General features: G+C 32.0%; 1 protein-coding gene across 1 annotated transcript in view; it reads left to right on the top strand.

Annotated features, from left to right (window-relative positions):
- Window positions 1-15,993, top strand: part of LOC143223992 (uncharacterized) — an 83,526-nt gene extending 67,533 nt beyond the window's left edge. Inside the window, exons 23-27 of the mRNA XM_076452457.1 lie at window positions 2,151-2,398; window positions 2,557-2,861; window positions 7,857-8,005; window positions 8,562-8,789; window positions 13,832-15,993. Of these exons, the coding sequence (XP_076308572.1) occupies window positions 2,151-2,398; window positions 2,557-2,861; window positions 7,857-8,005; window positions 8,562-8,789; window positions 13,832-13,983 (1,082 nt within the window). The 3' untranslated portion in view covers window positions 13,984-15,993. The remainder of the gene's footprint in view (window positions 1-2,150; window positions 2,399-2,556; window positions 2,862-7,856; window positions 8,006-8,561; window positions 8,790-13,831) is intronic.
- Window positions 15,994-17,275: the final 1,282 nt, after the last annotated feature.

A 17,275-nucleotide genomic window follows, 5' to 3' on the forward strand; every position in this document is an offset into this window, starting at 1 on the left:
TTAAATTGTATACACCAGGTGCTTGGATAGTAGCAAGGAAGGTTCCTGCTATCAATATAGGTTTATGTTTATATGTAAAATATTTTATTGGAAACCAGTATCACTTGTAGAGGAAAACATCATGGAGATAGGTAGTCAGATTAAAGCTGCAGGTGCAAGTCTGCTAAAGAATTGACAACCTAAAACTGTTATAATGTCCCCAATTTTGTACACTTTGTGCTTATGTATGTAAAAGTCAGTGATATCAAAACTATGCATGGCACTACATGGAAGCATCTTAAGACATTCCCCACAATGTCTCAAATGAATGCATTCTTCAGTCTTGCACCTTTTCCTTTCATATTATTAAGATATAGAGGAACTGGTGAAAGATGTATTAGAGCCAGCAAGGCAAATATCCTTTCTCATTTTCAACATTTTAAGAGCTTATTAAAGAAGATGATCCTACATTATGACAATAATATGCTCTTAAACAAGGAAAAATCACAGCTACAGCCATTTTTAGCTCACAATGTAAGCATAAAAACGTTAAATTTGTTTTAATTATTACCCATATTATTATTATTTCAGTTATTTGTAATGTATCAAGCATCTATATACAAAGAAAACCAAAAGTTGTGCTTTTTATGATTAAATGAAAATACAGCCCAAAAGTGCTTTACAGGATTTATGGTTTAACCAGGTTTCCTTCACCTAGGCCCCTGGGCAGTAATCCCCCATGTTGGTAAGCCTGATTGGTGATACATGTTTCAAAATTTTTTGTTGTTGTAAAAAAGTACCATAAGTTTCACTAAAGGAAAGAAATTTGTACAAATGTGTGTAGTTTTATTTTATAAAGTCGAGATATTGCATTGTTTATCCCTTCATTGTATAACTGAACATATTATACTACTAATATAAAAAACTCTAACAAATATAATTGATAATAAAACGTCAAAATTTTTAAAATTTATTTAGAATCCTGTATTTAAATAAATAAAAACGTTTGATTGTTGTTCATCTCCATATTCTTTAATCCTTCTGTCAATCTTGTTTTTATCAGGCAAAGCACAACTATTATTATAACAAAAATGTAAAGCTAACCTTTTAAAAACAGTAGGTTTAATATGTACTGCTTTCAAATGGATAATATTTTGTCATTTTCAATGTTTTTGGTAATGAATTTTGTATTTTCTTTGAAATTTAGTAATGTAACATAACAAATTTTAATAAAGCTCTTATTATAAACTAAAACAGCTGACATATTATTTATCATAAGAATGCTTATCAAATTTAAAAACTGACGCTGTCGAATTATATTTATGTTGAGAATTTTAAAAGTTACTGCATAATTTATGTCAGATTATATATATTATGTTTTCATTTATAATGAAACCAATATTTGTAAATGCAGTAAAAGAACAAACAAAGTTAATATATTTCTGGTAGGGCCAGTTATGCATACTGAAAATGAAAACCTTGGCATTTGGTGTGTGTGTGTGTGTGTGTGTGTGTGTGTGTGTGTGTTGTGTGTGTGTGTGTGTGTAAATTTTTTATTGAAAGAATATCTGGAATGTGGCTTATAAAGAGAGATGATGCTGACATACTGGAATAAGTTTGGATTCTATTCATTGTAAATGCTTCTATAACAGAGAAGTTGGTTGATTGACCTTTAGTTAACAACTTCTTTGATGCTAAGGAAGTTCAAATTCATACTGAAGTTACTTTAGCATTTGAAAAATATGTTGCAACAAAAAGCAGTACAGAAAAGGTCTAAGATTTAGTGAAACAAATATTTGGGAAGAAAATGTTATTTATATATATATACACATGAAATCACAAAAAAGATAGCTTCCACTAGTAAAATATTTGGGCTTTTGTTATACTTATTTTCAAACATGTTTAAAGGGATTTATGGATAACTTTGGCAATTGTGAAGTATAATCTTATCATACCTTCTGTTGTGAAATGAAACTGATAAGAAATGTTAATAAATTAAAAAAATAATTATATTATTTTGTTAATGAGGAACTGTTAAATTATAATATTGAAGATTATTTATTAAGGGATTTCAACTGAATAAAAGTTTATGTTAATATTTTTATGTGCTAAAAGTTAAAATATTGTAATTTCAGATTGAAACAAAATATTAAAAAGTTTTATTATTATAGGGAATCCCTTAGAGGCTTTATATGAATTCTCACTTGCCATATTTGCAACAGAAGAAAATATCACATCTGAACAAGCTAAAACTCTTGTGAATTATTCATTCTCAGCTATGTCTGACACTTTGTCTACTGGAAGTGTACTTATTGTGTACAACAGTATTCTTCCTTTGTTATCAACTAACAACACTGCTATGAGATTAGATGCTCTGATGGTGATTGAACACGTCACCAAGAAGATGATGGTCAAAAAGGTAAGAATCTATACAAATGAAAAAACAGGAACATTAAATTATGTTTTATTCTTAGAATTAATGTCTATTTCTCAAGTAAAATTATAGTAATTAATTAAATTCTGTTATAGTAACTAGACATGATTTTATTGGCATTGGTGTATTCATTGTTTTTCCAGACAACCCACCTTATCCCCACAATAAAATTCATGTTTGCCAGGATGACTGATGTCTTTCAAGATTTCCCAGGTCACGTACAACTGATGCAACAGTTTACAAAAACTCTGAGTGCTTTGTTGAAAGTGGCAGCAGTCACACTGACTAGAGATGAGATACTGGAACTAAGAAGTGAGCATGAGGATTGCCCAAGAAGTGTTTTACAGTACAAGGTACTGAATTCATCTCCTCTTGTTATCAGAGGAAACCTGCCTAGTGGTGAACCAGTGAAAGTTACGGTGAAGTTTCACAAACATGTTAGAAACAGGTATTGATTTTTTTTCAACATCTAAAAATTTATCTCAGTTGAACTGACCAATCACATGACCATTTTATACTCTTTTAAAGTCTTTATAATTTTGATACTCTAACTTTTATTATATTATGTGTACCTTCACAAAATTTGACAGATCTTCAGTAAACATTACATGTCTTTTAAAAAAAATCAATTTTTTATTAAAATGTTTCTAATGATATAAAAAAATAAAAGGAATTACCTATGGTTGTATCTAGTCTTTTGTTTTCCATTGGTCTGAGTACAAAGTGATTTTTGTGTTAAGTTTAAAAATACTTTTCTTTGCCTCAAAAATCTCAATTTAATTTGCATAATCTATAAAACCTTCTAAATACATTTCAAACGTTTTTTTTCAGTAAAACTTTATATTTTATCTGCTATTTTCTCTACCTTACCTCTATAAAAGGTTGGTTAATTTAGTTTGTCTTGTAATAAATCTAACTTTTTTGTATTTCTAGTATGACTTCAAATTATAACATGAAACTAAATTTGTTTGACTTGAGAAACTTTAAACTCATAATAGTTATACTTAAATTTTATTGCCCTTTGAACCATCTCTAACTACTGTTATAATAAGTTGGAGGAACGTGAGGCTCATGTCATGCTACTCAATTACATTACTTAAGAGCTAATCCAAGTTGCATGCATGAATGTCTCATGAAAATTTTTATAAAGATTATCATTATTAGTTGTTTTAACTAATCTAAACTTAACTAACCTAAAGAGATTCCCAATTTTTCATTTCAATTACTTTTATAATAATAAATAAAAAATACACATGAAAAACGAGAAATAAAGTACTTACCTGAACCTTCTTTTTTGGTGTTGATTGTCAATGACACTTAACTCTGTTTGCTTTTTGAATGTTAGTATAAAGAAAAAAAAAGTCACATAACTGTCACAGTTTTTTGGCTTTCTAACTATATGATATATCATGTGATATGTGAAAACCTTGGCTTTCTGTTGGTTATAAATAATATAGTATTAAATGTATGAAAGAACTGTTGACAAATCTTGAATGAGAGTATGTGACAAGTGGTGTAGCAAGAGGAGTCTAGTTTTCTACTTGGTGGTTCTGCAACCAAACAAGATTGAAGGCTAGACAGAATCATATAAACAAACAAAAAGTTGTTTAATTCAATTTTGAAAGTAACTCACTAAAAACCTTGTAACATGCAGAGGAAAGGATGCCCATGGTGAGAGGGTTAAAAAGATTTATAATTAAACAGTGCAGACTGTTACATAAAATAAAATCTAAAAGCAAAGAAACATAAATTCTGTCATAGTTATACGTAGGTATAAGAAGGAAGAATATCGTATGCTAATGTTACTAATTTCCTCACAAGATTAGCTCTTCCCATTCAATGCTGCCACCTATATGCAAACGTTTTCTTTATGTGTATCACAAGCCTACCACTTTCCTCATATTGGAATTGCAAGATTCCAACATCTCTTTCACGCAACTCATCATATGTCACATCCTCACCAAGAGGAGCGCAACATGCTCATGTGACACCCTCCTCTACCACTTGTAGCAGTTCTTCAGACTTCAGTGTCACTCTAACTGGTTGTTTTTTATTCACATTTTCTTTGTTCAGGGACCTTTATCTACTTTTTTATTACATGGATCCTGTTCTGGAGCAAGTGATGCCTGACTAGATATTCTTTAACTCTAAATTTACTCTGTCCAACTATATTGATTTGCTCTTCATCTTCCATGGCTTTGCAGGCACACTGTGGAGATAGGATATTCCACAAGATCACTTGATGATGAATAATCTCATGATATTTTGTTTCATAAGCATGCCCATCCTGTACCATACTATCTATTGACTGTATGGATAAAGCAGAAGGGCATTGCTGCTCATCCCTGCCATGCATATAGTGAATAACTTTGTATGATCTGCATATCAAAATAAGGTGTCATGGTTACCCATTTCACTGTCTCCAGTGGTGACATTTCTCTGGACTCTCCACCACATTGTTTTCCTTCTTTCTTTGAATGAAATGTGGAAGTCCTTGCCACTTTCTAGTTCCGAGCCACTGAAGTGGTTGACCATGGAGGAACCCTGCTAAATGTCTTCAACACAATAACTGTACAGTTACAAAGTAGGGCAGTGATGTTCTGTGGATGTAGATGGCATAATATCCTCCTATTTGCAATAACCAATACTACAGAGTAAGACATCAAAATGCAGTTCACCCTTTTGACTGGAAATCCTCATGCTACCCTCATGTGGATGTCAATAGCCTACAAGGAAGTTTTGGATTAGTGAACCAATCAATCTAAGTCCATACACTGGTTTGGATTCTCTATCTTCCTCCCTCAATTTCCTTTGTTTGTGTTGTGAGTCATAATAGTGGTGCATGGAATTGTTTGGATTCTGTTCTTGACTTGAGTTCAAGCACCCAAATTGATAGCTCAGGGCTAATTCTCTAGTAATGCTTGGGAATCGGAGTGGTTCTTAATCCACATTTATTGGATTTGAGGTGAAAACAGTATGATCCACATCTAACCCTCACGAAGATGTTAGTATCCTGCAAGAAGGTTTTGGATATAGTTAGCTTACTAAGTACAGTCTACCTCATTAGAGACACTGTACACCCAGGGAAACATCATTGTTTAACCATCTTTCTCACTGTGGGATTGAGTTACAGTATCTTTTCTTTCTCTGATTAGTATCACTTTCCTGCCACATTCCCTTCCACTTGGATATGCTCTTCTAATTTCCATCCTTATATCTTACACATTCCACATATAGGTGAAGTATGTATGTGTGTATATATATATATATTTGACTCAGAAGTGGTGCAGTTCTCCTCTTCTGATCTTCAGATTTGGATTTCTTATTTTCAGATATATCCTTCAGATGCTTTTAGGGTATACTTCTGTTTTTCCTTCTCACTGTGGGATTCTAGCTAATCTTGTGAGGGTAGGTAACTACTGTACTAGAAATTATAATTTTCTTATACTGTTTCCAGTTGGTACTTACCTCCTCTTGCACTTTTCTCCTGTGTTGACATCTGCTAAACTTCAAAATGATAGTTAAATAGAGGAACATAGAGAGAGTCAAATGTGTCGTATGAGCATGTCATGTTCCTGTTGGTAAGGGTGTGATGCATGATGATTCATATGAGAGACATGTTAGAATCTTGTAATTCCATTAGAGGGTGGTGAAAGACTTGTGGAATGCATAAAGAAAAGGTTTGCATATAGATGACAGCACTGAACAGGAATAACTAATCTTGTGAGAGAAGATAAGTACCTATTTAGCATAGGAAAATTATAACATCATTTGTTGGGTGCTGGATGCTGTCTGATGGTTATCATTCCAGACTGTAAATTGAAAGGGCTCTAGTTCATGTTCTGTGACCACTAAGTAATACTCTGCACTTTAGGGTCATGGGTGTTTTACAAAAGTGACAATCTAATTCCACTATCTGATAAGTGAAGTCTGTGAGCAAAATTATTTACAAAGTAGAGAGAACCATGTTTATGATATTATCAAATAATAGAACTTATCACACACTGAAATCTTTCTAACTGTTGATTAAAATATTTTAGTAGCAATTGGAATAGTTTGTTTACTAACTTGTCATATTATTACTTTGATATATCATTATTTAAGATGTATATTTTTGAGAAAACATTGTTATTTTATTTTTGTTTAGCATTGTTATGCATCAACTTTTAGACGTGTGTATGATATCTCATGAGCAACCACGAAAGCAAAGAAGTTAAGCCTTTTGATAATTGGAAGTTTCCAGGCTTTGATGTATACTTCCTGATAAATTGTAACATCTAAGTCACAAAAAGAAAAGAAATTTTTACAAAAAACAAATACTTAATCTCACTTTCACAACTAACAATACACTGTGACACAATAAACAGTAGCACAAATGATTGTATGCATGTGTATGTGTGCAACTGAAAAGAACTAACAAAACTTTAAACAGAAAATAGGAGCTCATGCATGCATGTGTGGGTTGCATTTGTAAGTTAAGCTAAGTAAGATACAAGGAAAGAAAATATTTGATTAAAATTTATTCTGAATGCAGTGAAGTATCATATTACTGTAATCTATGTACGGTCTAAGATCTTACTTGCATTTCATTAATGAAGCTTATAAAGAAAGAAACACTTTAAACTTTGATTATTAGTATTAAATGCTACACTTTCAATTTGTTCACTTCAGGCAAGTACAAAAACAATTCCTTAAATGAGATGTATCATAACAAGTTGTTCTGTTTCCTAACTTGATATAAAAGTAAAATTACAAAGAACATATGGCAAAAGCTTTCTGTTTCTGCCAAATAGTTATTGAAACACAACTGTAAAAAAAAAAATTTAAACTCATGAAAACTTAAAACTAAGTAACAACTTTTAAGATTTGACAATTATCTATGTAATTAATTCTGCTCTTCCAAGTCTCAACACCACCACCATACATATGTCAATAAAATCTTAAGTTTCTGACACAAAAAATTAGAGATTGGTTCTTGTCAGATCAGCAAGCCAGTGGGCAGTAATAATCAAGGTTTTCCATTTGCAACTATTATTTCATTTAATGACAAGAATGATGCAGCTCATTACTTAAAAAAAAAACATTGTTAATACTATAAGAAAATCTTATGTAATCTAGTTCACACCTTTTATTTGAGTGCCTCTCTTTGTTCATCTGAAGAATTATGAAAAGCAACATTATTCTAAAACATTTTGTATTATTAATTATAGAAGTGAAAAATATATAGTGAATCCCTGTGTTTCATATGTGGTTTTCTTGCTGTAAACATTGTCCTACTTTGAATATGATTTAGTGGTGGTTTAATGTTCACTTTGAAACTGTGTATGTTATAAACCAATCCTGAAAAAACTGGAATAATGAAGTGAAATATTTTTATTAGTTTTCAGTTGTAATGAACATAGAGAACAAAAACTTAATGCATAAATTACATATTTTATAACAGGTTCAGACACTGGTCATGTGGTCAGTGGACCTGTGATGGAGTGGTTGTAACCATGACATTATATATAACATACAGTCCTTATCTACAAGATAGCCATGCCACCAGACTTGCTCCAGTGGTAACTATTGAGATGAGGACACCAGGAACAGGTACTATTATTTATAAATTAACCTTTTCACATTTAAAATCTATACTTGAAATAGGATAACAAGTACCATAAAAAATCAACTATACCCACATGAAAAGCATACATTTTTTATAATTTAAGCAATTTACTTCAAGCAGAAAATTTATTTTGAAAAGAATGGATCACCAACAGTAGATTATTTTTTTTATACATTATCAGTTAATGAATTATATCATGTAGCAAGTAGGTCTATTAACTAACACAAAACTAACTAAAACAAATTTTAATTTTACCCTTTTGTTTATTTATGACTTATATGATAAACACACTACAAGAGTAGAAAATACCATGTTTTTTATGAGCAGTTTAAATTCTTAGTAAACCTGTGCTATTTTGTCATCACTAATCTACTGTACATCATCAAACAAACTATACTTTGTATAAAGTTGTAAAAACATAAAGAAACTGAGTGTAAATATGTTTTGAATATATAATTTACATTTAAATGTTATTAATTTCATCTAGAAAGTAAGAATATGGCACAAACACTCTAACACTGAGTTCTTGTACATTAATAGGAATTGCTGTTCCTATCAGTTACAACAAAATTGACACAGTCCTCATCACTTTGTCCAAAATTCAGAATGAGTCAACAGAAGGAAGATTATCTGTAGAGTGTCAGATGTGGGATAACTCAGAAGAGCAGTGGACACCTGACAGGGTTATATCACTTGGGTACAGTGAAGGTTTCTATTCCTGCTGGTCATCCCAGTTGTCAGTCTTCACTATATTAGAAGTTTCCAACAGTAAGTATTTGGCTTGAATGTTAGTAGTATGGTTGATGTTACAAAATAACAGTAAAACTTCTTTCTTGGTTCAAACTGGAAAGGACCAAAGATAACATCTAATCTTAGAAACTAAGGATAATATCAAATCTTAGAAATTCAGGATGGCATCCAATCTTAGAAGCTAAGGATAATATCAAATTTTAGAGACTAAGGACGACATCCAATCTTAGGGACAAAGGATAACATCCAGTCTTAGGGACTAAGGATGACATCTAATCTTAGAAACTGAGGATGACATCTAATCTTAGAGATTAAGGATGACATCTAATCTTAGAGATTAAGGATGACATCTAATCTTAGAAACTAAGGATGACATCTAATCTTAGAAACTAAGGATGACATCTAATCTTAGAAACTGAGGATGACATCTAATCTTCCACATTAAAAAAAGGATGCAAGATGTATACAATAAAATGTTCTCAATACCAACAAACTTTAGTAAAACAAAAACAAATGAATAAAATCACAGTATTTCTTTTCAAGAATGCTTCGTGTACTTCAGATTTTTCTCAATAACATAAATCGATGTTTGAAGTGTCAGCCTTAAGCCACATGTCTGTTATTTTGATACTGGATAATCATTAATTCCACCTGTTCAAGGTAATGTGGTCTTTTCTCTGTTGTAGAAATTGATAAAAATCAGTGATACTCCCACCTTGTGTGTTTTTTATTATTTCATTCACATTTGTCAGTTTCTTAATAGTTTAGTTTATCATGTTTTTGTATGACACAGCTATTCATATGCCTCACACACATTCAATGAGTAACATTGGCAATATATCACACAAGAGTTTATTTTATAATATCTGGAACAGAGAGATGATATAATCCTAACATTCAGCATCTAGATATTGGCTTAATATGTTTAGTTAAATCTTTTTCTAATTTGTTATGTTGGGTACAGATCGTCAAAAGAAAGCAAGCAACACTGCTGTAATTATATAATTTGTGTGATTTTATGAGTAAAACATTAGGACAAGGGGGAATTCTGCCTTCTCTTAAAGGTGCAGTAATATTTGTCATTTGCATATTCAAATAGTAGTGAATATAGTTGTGATATTCCTAGGTAACACTGGAACCAACAGTTAAACATTGTGTATCTCAATAACAGTAGGATCAAAGGAAGTACTTGTGAAAGAGTAAAATTAACACAAACAACAAAGATACAAGTGAATAAATAAGAATAAAATCTTTACTTAAGACATTTAACTCTGGGTGTTAACCTAACTTTACTGAATGGTCTTTTAGCTGATAGAAATGTATAGGGAAAAAAGTGTATCTCATGGGTCAAGAAAGAAAATATGTCTCCACTGAACAAGAGGCTTAAAGCCAATGTCTATATCACATTTTTAAGTCAGGCTGTATTCAAGAGTAATTTCATTCCCAGTTTATACTTATACTACCATTCCTTTTAAGTAAGATCTGCAACCCATGGAAGGGGCAGTGTTCACAGAAATATAGCTGAGTATGTAAGCCATATGGAAGAGCTGCCATAGTATGTAATCTTAGCAGAAAGCATGGATGAATACATGTTTGCAACTACATACATTCTATTTCTAAAAACATGAACTAACTCCAGAACACATGCAATTTTTTGAAAGTCTTACCTCATTACAAACTTATTATTTTTATTTTTGTTTAGATGTAAAAATATGATATATTCCAATTTGCAGTTGCTACATAGTTATACCAGTACCGAAAGGTATAAATGTGTGGAACCAAGGTATTATGTATGTAATTAAATTTTTGTTCACATCTTATAAAACCATGTATGATTTACTTGGACAACTTTTTGTAAAAGACTGTAAACCAGCAGGAGGTCTAACCTAAAACACATAGCATACAGTGCAAACACAATAAACAGATAAATATTAGAGTTGTAGGGCTGGAGTTCCAAATGAATTTTCTCGCATTATGGAAATTAAGTTTCTACGCTCTCAGTGAATGCTAATGACAGCATAAAGAAAATATAAATTTCATTACAATATCTTACCTCATCTCACAAAAGCTTTCTCAACCTATACTGCCCTCTATTGGTGCAAATATTCACTCACCACTAAACTTGATACCTCTGCATGCTATTATGCAAATAATTATACAGCAACCCTCTACCAATAGGAATGTGACTCTACCCCTATCATAACTAGCACCCTCTCTAATCTTGCAGCTATTAACCGTTTTTTGATTGGTAGTCTTATATTTAATAAACATGTTTTTTCTCATGGTTTGATTTGTTTATCCACAAGTTTATTACTTTCTTAGTTTATCTACTTTAGTTACATTATTCTTTACCGTCATAGTTCTCTTTTTGTGGAGAGTTACGAATTGTTTCATCTTCTCTTCTCTTTCAATTTTGCAAGCTATACACTCGCAGTTTCAGATGGTCAGAGTACAACTGCTGCAGCTGAACTACTAACCATGTCATATGGTTCAGGACCATGATTCTTAACCCATGGAGTGTTCTTGCTCTTGTTATCATTCAAACATTGTTGTTCTAATATGTTCACGATTGATATTTGCTACGATTTTGTTTTCTTAGTTTCTGTGGTGTCCTCTTTCCAATTCATTCTTTTATGCTCAAGACTTCAGCTGATCGAGAGGATACTTCTCACTTCCCACCTTTATGACTGTTCCAGTCTCACCTGCCTCCTTTGCCTAGTCATGGCTCTCCAATGGTATATAAATTGTACTGCTACCTTCTATGATTCCCAATCTCATGTGCTTCTTTTGTGAAATACTCACCTGTCCTATGGCCTTTTCCCATTTCCCTTCTGGTTGATTTTTCCTGGCATTTTTCTTCCCTTTTTCATGTTTTCTTCCCTTCAAGTCCATCACCTGGCTGCACATTTTTATCTTTCCTTAGGAGACATCATGTAACTGTTTATCTGTGGGTGGTAAGTACTTTGTTCTTTTTCTTTGCAGGGACCTTTATCACATATTTGGATCCTGATATGTGATGAGTATTGCCTAACCAGGCATACTTAGTTTTAAATCCATACTGTATGACCTGTGATAATATACCATGCCCAATGGCAATGATGTCGAGGTTCTACCTACTGTGGACTTGATGTACAATTCCATATTCTGCCAGATGGTGGTTGATCAGCTCCATCAGTGTGTCCTCTATGCATTGAAATACAATATCATAACATGTTACAAGATCATGTTACATATACTGAGATGGGGCATTCCACAGGACTGCTTATAGGTATCTCTCACGGTCTGTTGCTTCATAAATACATTGATCCAGAATAAACACTCATAGACTAACATGAGTAAAGCAGATATAAATTATTGCTTATCTATGATGACCCATGGCATTGAGGCTATTCCTACCATTGACCTGATGTACAATTCCAGATACCACCAAATGTTGATTGGTAAACTTCACTGATGTGATTTCTCTCTTTTCAAAATAGGGTATTGCAGTCATTCATTGCACTGTCTCCAGTGCTGTGGTCCTCTGGACTCTCCAAAATATTTTTTTGCTCCTTCTAGTAGATTATGGTATTCCTAGCCACTGGGGTGGTGATCCATGGAGACCTGACTTCCTGAATGTGCTCAGCACCACTTATATGAGAGATGGGTAGTGGCATTCTGCTGGTGTAGGTAGTATGATACCCCTTCTACCACAGACCTAATGTATAAGTTCAAATGCCATCAGGTGTTGGAAATAGCACTCCACCATATATTGCAGTTTTCCTCTCCAGCTTGGGCATCCTCCTTCTTACCATCTGCCTGGATTGGGCATTGGTTGGAGACAGACAAGCCACATAACTCCTCGCATATATTTGAATAGTACCCTCCTCCTACTGCAGACTGGATGGTACATTCTCAATGCTGCCAAATTTTTGACTGGAGATTCAATCCCAAATAATGGTCCCTCTTCCTAACATCCAGTGGATGTTAGTTTCTGGTGGATTTGGTGTTGGTTGTAGATGGAAAAGACACTTGAATTCTCACATGTATAAAGTTGGGTACTCTTCTCCTACCATGGGCTGGAGAAAAAAGTTCCAATGCCATCATGTTTTGGATTGGAATGGAAAATCCACCTAATCTTGATTGATCTGGTATTGGTTTTGTTGGGGTTTTATGCCTGCAGAGGCAGGTTCTTGGTAGGGAAGTTCTTTTACTTGCTAGTACCAGTTTGAAATTAAATATAGAGGACCTTTTTCCTGCCATGGGCATGATGTATAAATCCAGATTCTGTTAGGTGTTGATTATGGTCAAACTCTCATTTACAGTCTTTTGCACTCAGTCAGGATATTAATTTAAAAAATAATAAATTTATGAATAACTGAATTTTGAGAATGAATGAAATAAAGGGAATGGAAATAAACTGAAATATTAAAGGATCAATCTTTATTGTAATCACAACTAACACAAACATGATGTGTGTACTTATTTTTGCAGAATAACAAAACTGTCATTTTTGCTTACTCTTTCTTCATACTGCTTGTTCTTGAAGATCATGTATCAGGCTCTTTAATGTTTCACAAGAAGAGTTTTATTACCCATGTTACTGGCCATTCTTATTCAAACATAGGTGAGCCCATAACCTTGAGATATCATGTGAATCACCACTTAAGGACACTGCTGTCAACATCCTTCCACATTATGCAATATTTGTAGCAGTACCTCTCACAGGCAGAACAATTATTATCTCCTGGAGAATAATAAAGACAGCTCCAAAGCGATGAGCTTAATGGCTTTCATAACCACATTATGCAAAACCTGTACATAAATAGAGTATATGGTAAATGTAGAGTAAATACTGTAATATTAATAATACAAGACTAAAATGTGTAGTATATTCATATTGCATAACTAATTATTTCATTATTTTAAAGAAAGGTAAGATATTTTCATCTGATTCACTGTTCTCCTAAATTAGTATAATAAATTTAGTTTCCTTCTATGTAATTTTACAAATGAACCTTTTAACCTGTAAAACATATATTATGTTTATCTTTATAACCACATGTTTTCTTTCATAATAGGAATGACAATTTCCACTATCATTGGAATTGCTGTAGCCTCCTTAATGGCAGTTTTGATAGTAGGTATCCTAGTCATTCTCTTTGTACGGAAGAAGCAAGTTAAGGTGGCTGAGATGACTCATGAGCCTCTTCGCAGAGTGTGTCAAAAGTAGGCTTACACAAAAGAATTCTCCTAAGCCTGCCAGTGATGATTTTATATGTGATATGAAAAGAAAACTTACAAACGTTTGTTGAAACCAAAATTACACAAAAGTTTGAGGAAGAGAATACTTCGTGTGTCAGACATACAGTATGTTTTTTGTTCACCTAGAAGGGTTTATCATTCTTCTAACTACATTAATTAGTAACTTAAGAGAACTGTTTACTGGATCTTCCCTTAACGCCATCTATGTCTAAAATAAAGAGTGCCACTTCATATCACATGTAGCACTAAAAGGTTGAAGACAAGATGTTAATTTATATTTATATAAAAAATAATAATTGCATTGTCTAAAGACATCGAAGGATGACTTGATGTGTTTTTTCTTTACAAATGTGTATGTGTGTGTGTATGTCTATATGTGCACACACAGTGGTTGAGTACATCATATATATAGTTTCCTTTACAAAAGGTACTGTCATAAGTATGTCATGTCCAAAATATACCACTTCCCATCTTTCTTACCATAATTTGTCTAATATACAAGAATAAATGACAGTTTCTCACTCCCCATTCTAACAGATCAATCACACAAAAATCCATATGTTCTGTATCTGACAACTTGACCAATATGTTTTTATATGAAACAACATAAATACCCATTTTCTTCTCCAGCTTCTTGAAGTATGCAAAAATTTAATGAGAGATATGACTGAAAGATCCTTTTGGCTTCATTTCCACAGGATATCTGTCTTGACTATGTTGCATACTGTTTCCTGGGGCACATGGATGGCTTTTATTGCTGACCTTTGTGTTATTAAATTCCTACCTATTAAAAGGTGTTGCACTTTGGTCAACATAACTAGGGTATGGCTTGGTTCAGGTCTCTTTTGGAATAGTCCTGGTGTCCCAAGTTCATCCATATTTCTTTTTTTCCAACAAGGAACAATTAAAAACAAGGGGTATCCATGTCTTTGAAATTCTGAATTTCCTATCTGAACACATTTTTATGATCTGAGTGTATGAATAGTCTCTTATCTGAAAGGGCTACTACATGCCTTTCCCACAAGTGATCAGTTTTTAGTAGCATCACTCTTCCTATGTAATGTCTAATGTTGAAATGTAGTTCTGATACATGTCATTCCAGTGCTACTTTGTATTGGTTGTGTTTGTCATGATTTTCTGATGTGCAAATTCAAAATTATTTTAAGATGATGTACTAAACCCTCTGTGTGTGTATGTGTGTGTGTATCAATAAACAAGAGAATTAAAAACACTGAGCAAAGAAGTACCATTTAAATGGTTGTGAAAAATATTATGATTAGTAAATATAATGATAAAAGAAATATATAACCTATAAAACCTTGTAGTAAAATACAAAAACAATATATTATAAAAGTTAAATGATATGACTAAAGAAACTAACTATGTTTAAAACATGAAGTTATGACTACTGGATATTATAAGAAGTGTTTTTATAATGCATCGAAATTTGTACTTGTAAGTTAAAGACATCACGTTTGGTTAATTTAAATACAAATGGGTGTTTGATTGTAAAGTTATCATAAAATGACATTCGATTACTATAAACAGAAATGCATAAATGTAAGATTTTAAAATTGCAAATGACTACGTGATTGACTTGTGAATATAAAGATATATGGGTTTTAAATGAAGGAGCAGATTTTAGTGTGTGAAATATTTATAGTTGAATATTGTAGTTTTGATATTGGCATAGGGATATAGTTGTTGTTTTTAAATACTATCCTGATGTATTTCAAATCTTTAAGAAAAAGTTAACCAACGAATAGTTACTAAATGAACTTGCTTTTTCCTTAAAAAAAAACAGTATTGTATGAAATCTTACCAGAAATATTGAGATAAATATGAAAGTAGTGTAATTAGATGATTCATATGTATTAAGAATCTATCTCTATCTGAAACTCAAAATAAAACTAATCTTAGATTCTTAAACTTGATTTGTTATAGAAAATTAAAATATTATATTTGTTATAAAGAAAAATGTGCTTGCCTTTAAAAATGGATTTAGTATCATATTTTCTACACTGAAAATTTTATTGCTTATAATGGAAGAAACCTAAAACTTATCCATTTTATGAGACATGTTTCTTTAAAAAGATTTTTTAAATGCTCTAACACTGGGTCTCACAAAGATATTTCACCAGACATACTTACTTTTACTTGAAAGGAAAACAGTATTGTTTAAAAACTTGTCAGGAACATAAAACTATTGTAATAAAATATGTCATTTGCACTAGAATTCTACCTATCTGAAGAAAACAATGTTAACAATATGATTATATATATGCACATATGCTATCCATATCATAATAATAGAATAGAAGCATAAAATCCAGCCAATGTGAAACAAAAAAAGCCAGTTAAAATACATCAAACAAGTCCAACTATATGCTGTCCTTTACTCAAAGTAAAAAAACATGAATCCTTCTCAGACTGTGTAAAAAATCTGTTTAAATCACTTGATTCTGGATCTTCAATGAGTATGTTAGTTTCTTCACTAACATTAGATTTTACTGGAAATATCCAACTTTTAAGTGTGCTATTTTTTATGATGTCAATATAATTTGTCTTTGTTTTTCCAAAATGATCTGAATTAGAACATGCTAAATAGTTTTCACATCTTCCCTCAAGTCTGTCATTGTTGTTGTACTAATAGAATAGACAGTCATATCTATCCAGTGGATTCTATATGTAATCAATATTGCATATTGTACAACAATACCTAAATTATCAAAGCTCACATTTTAATTCAACATCACGTAAACTTCTGATGTTTCTTCATATTTATTTTCTCCATTTTAGAATCCAAATCAGAGCTATAAAAATAGCCTTTCAAACTTATTTTTAATCTTCCACAACCACTGCTCAAAGGGCTCTTTGTTAAATCCTAGAATTCCATACTTGGATTTGTAGAGAATGAGAGGAAAAATTTCTCTGAAATTCTGTTTATATATGCAATAAAAGATCTAGTCATCCCTTGTCATTCATATAGTTATCAAGCTTTCTCAATGTTATTTAAATTTACTGCCTCCACAACATCTGAAGGTAACTCATTTCAGAAGCCAAACACTCTTAGAAACAAAATTTACTTTGCTGGAGATAACTCCAATTTTGCAAAACTTATCTTTGTGTCCCCTTGTCCTATTATTCTTGTTGTTAAGTATTTTAAAAAATGATGCTTCAACAGTATTAATTCCCTTTATAAACTTAAACAAGATTGTCACATCTCTTCTAACTTTTCTTTTTTTCAAGAGAAAACAGTT

The sequence above is a fragment of the Tachypleus tridentatus genome, chromosome 8, assembly GCF_004210375.1.
Source record: "Tachypleus tridentatus isolate NWPU-2018 chromosome 8, ASM421037v1, whole genome shotgun sequence".
In the NCBI taxonomy this organism is placed as follows: domain Eukaryota; kingdom Metazoa; phylum Arthropoda; class Merostomata; order Xiphosura; family Limulidae; genus Tachypleus; species Tachypleus tridentatus.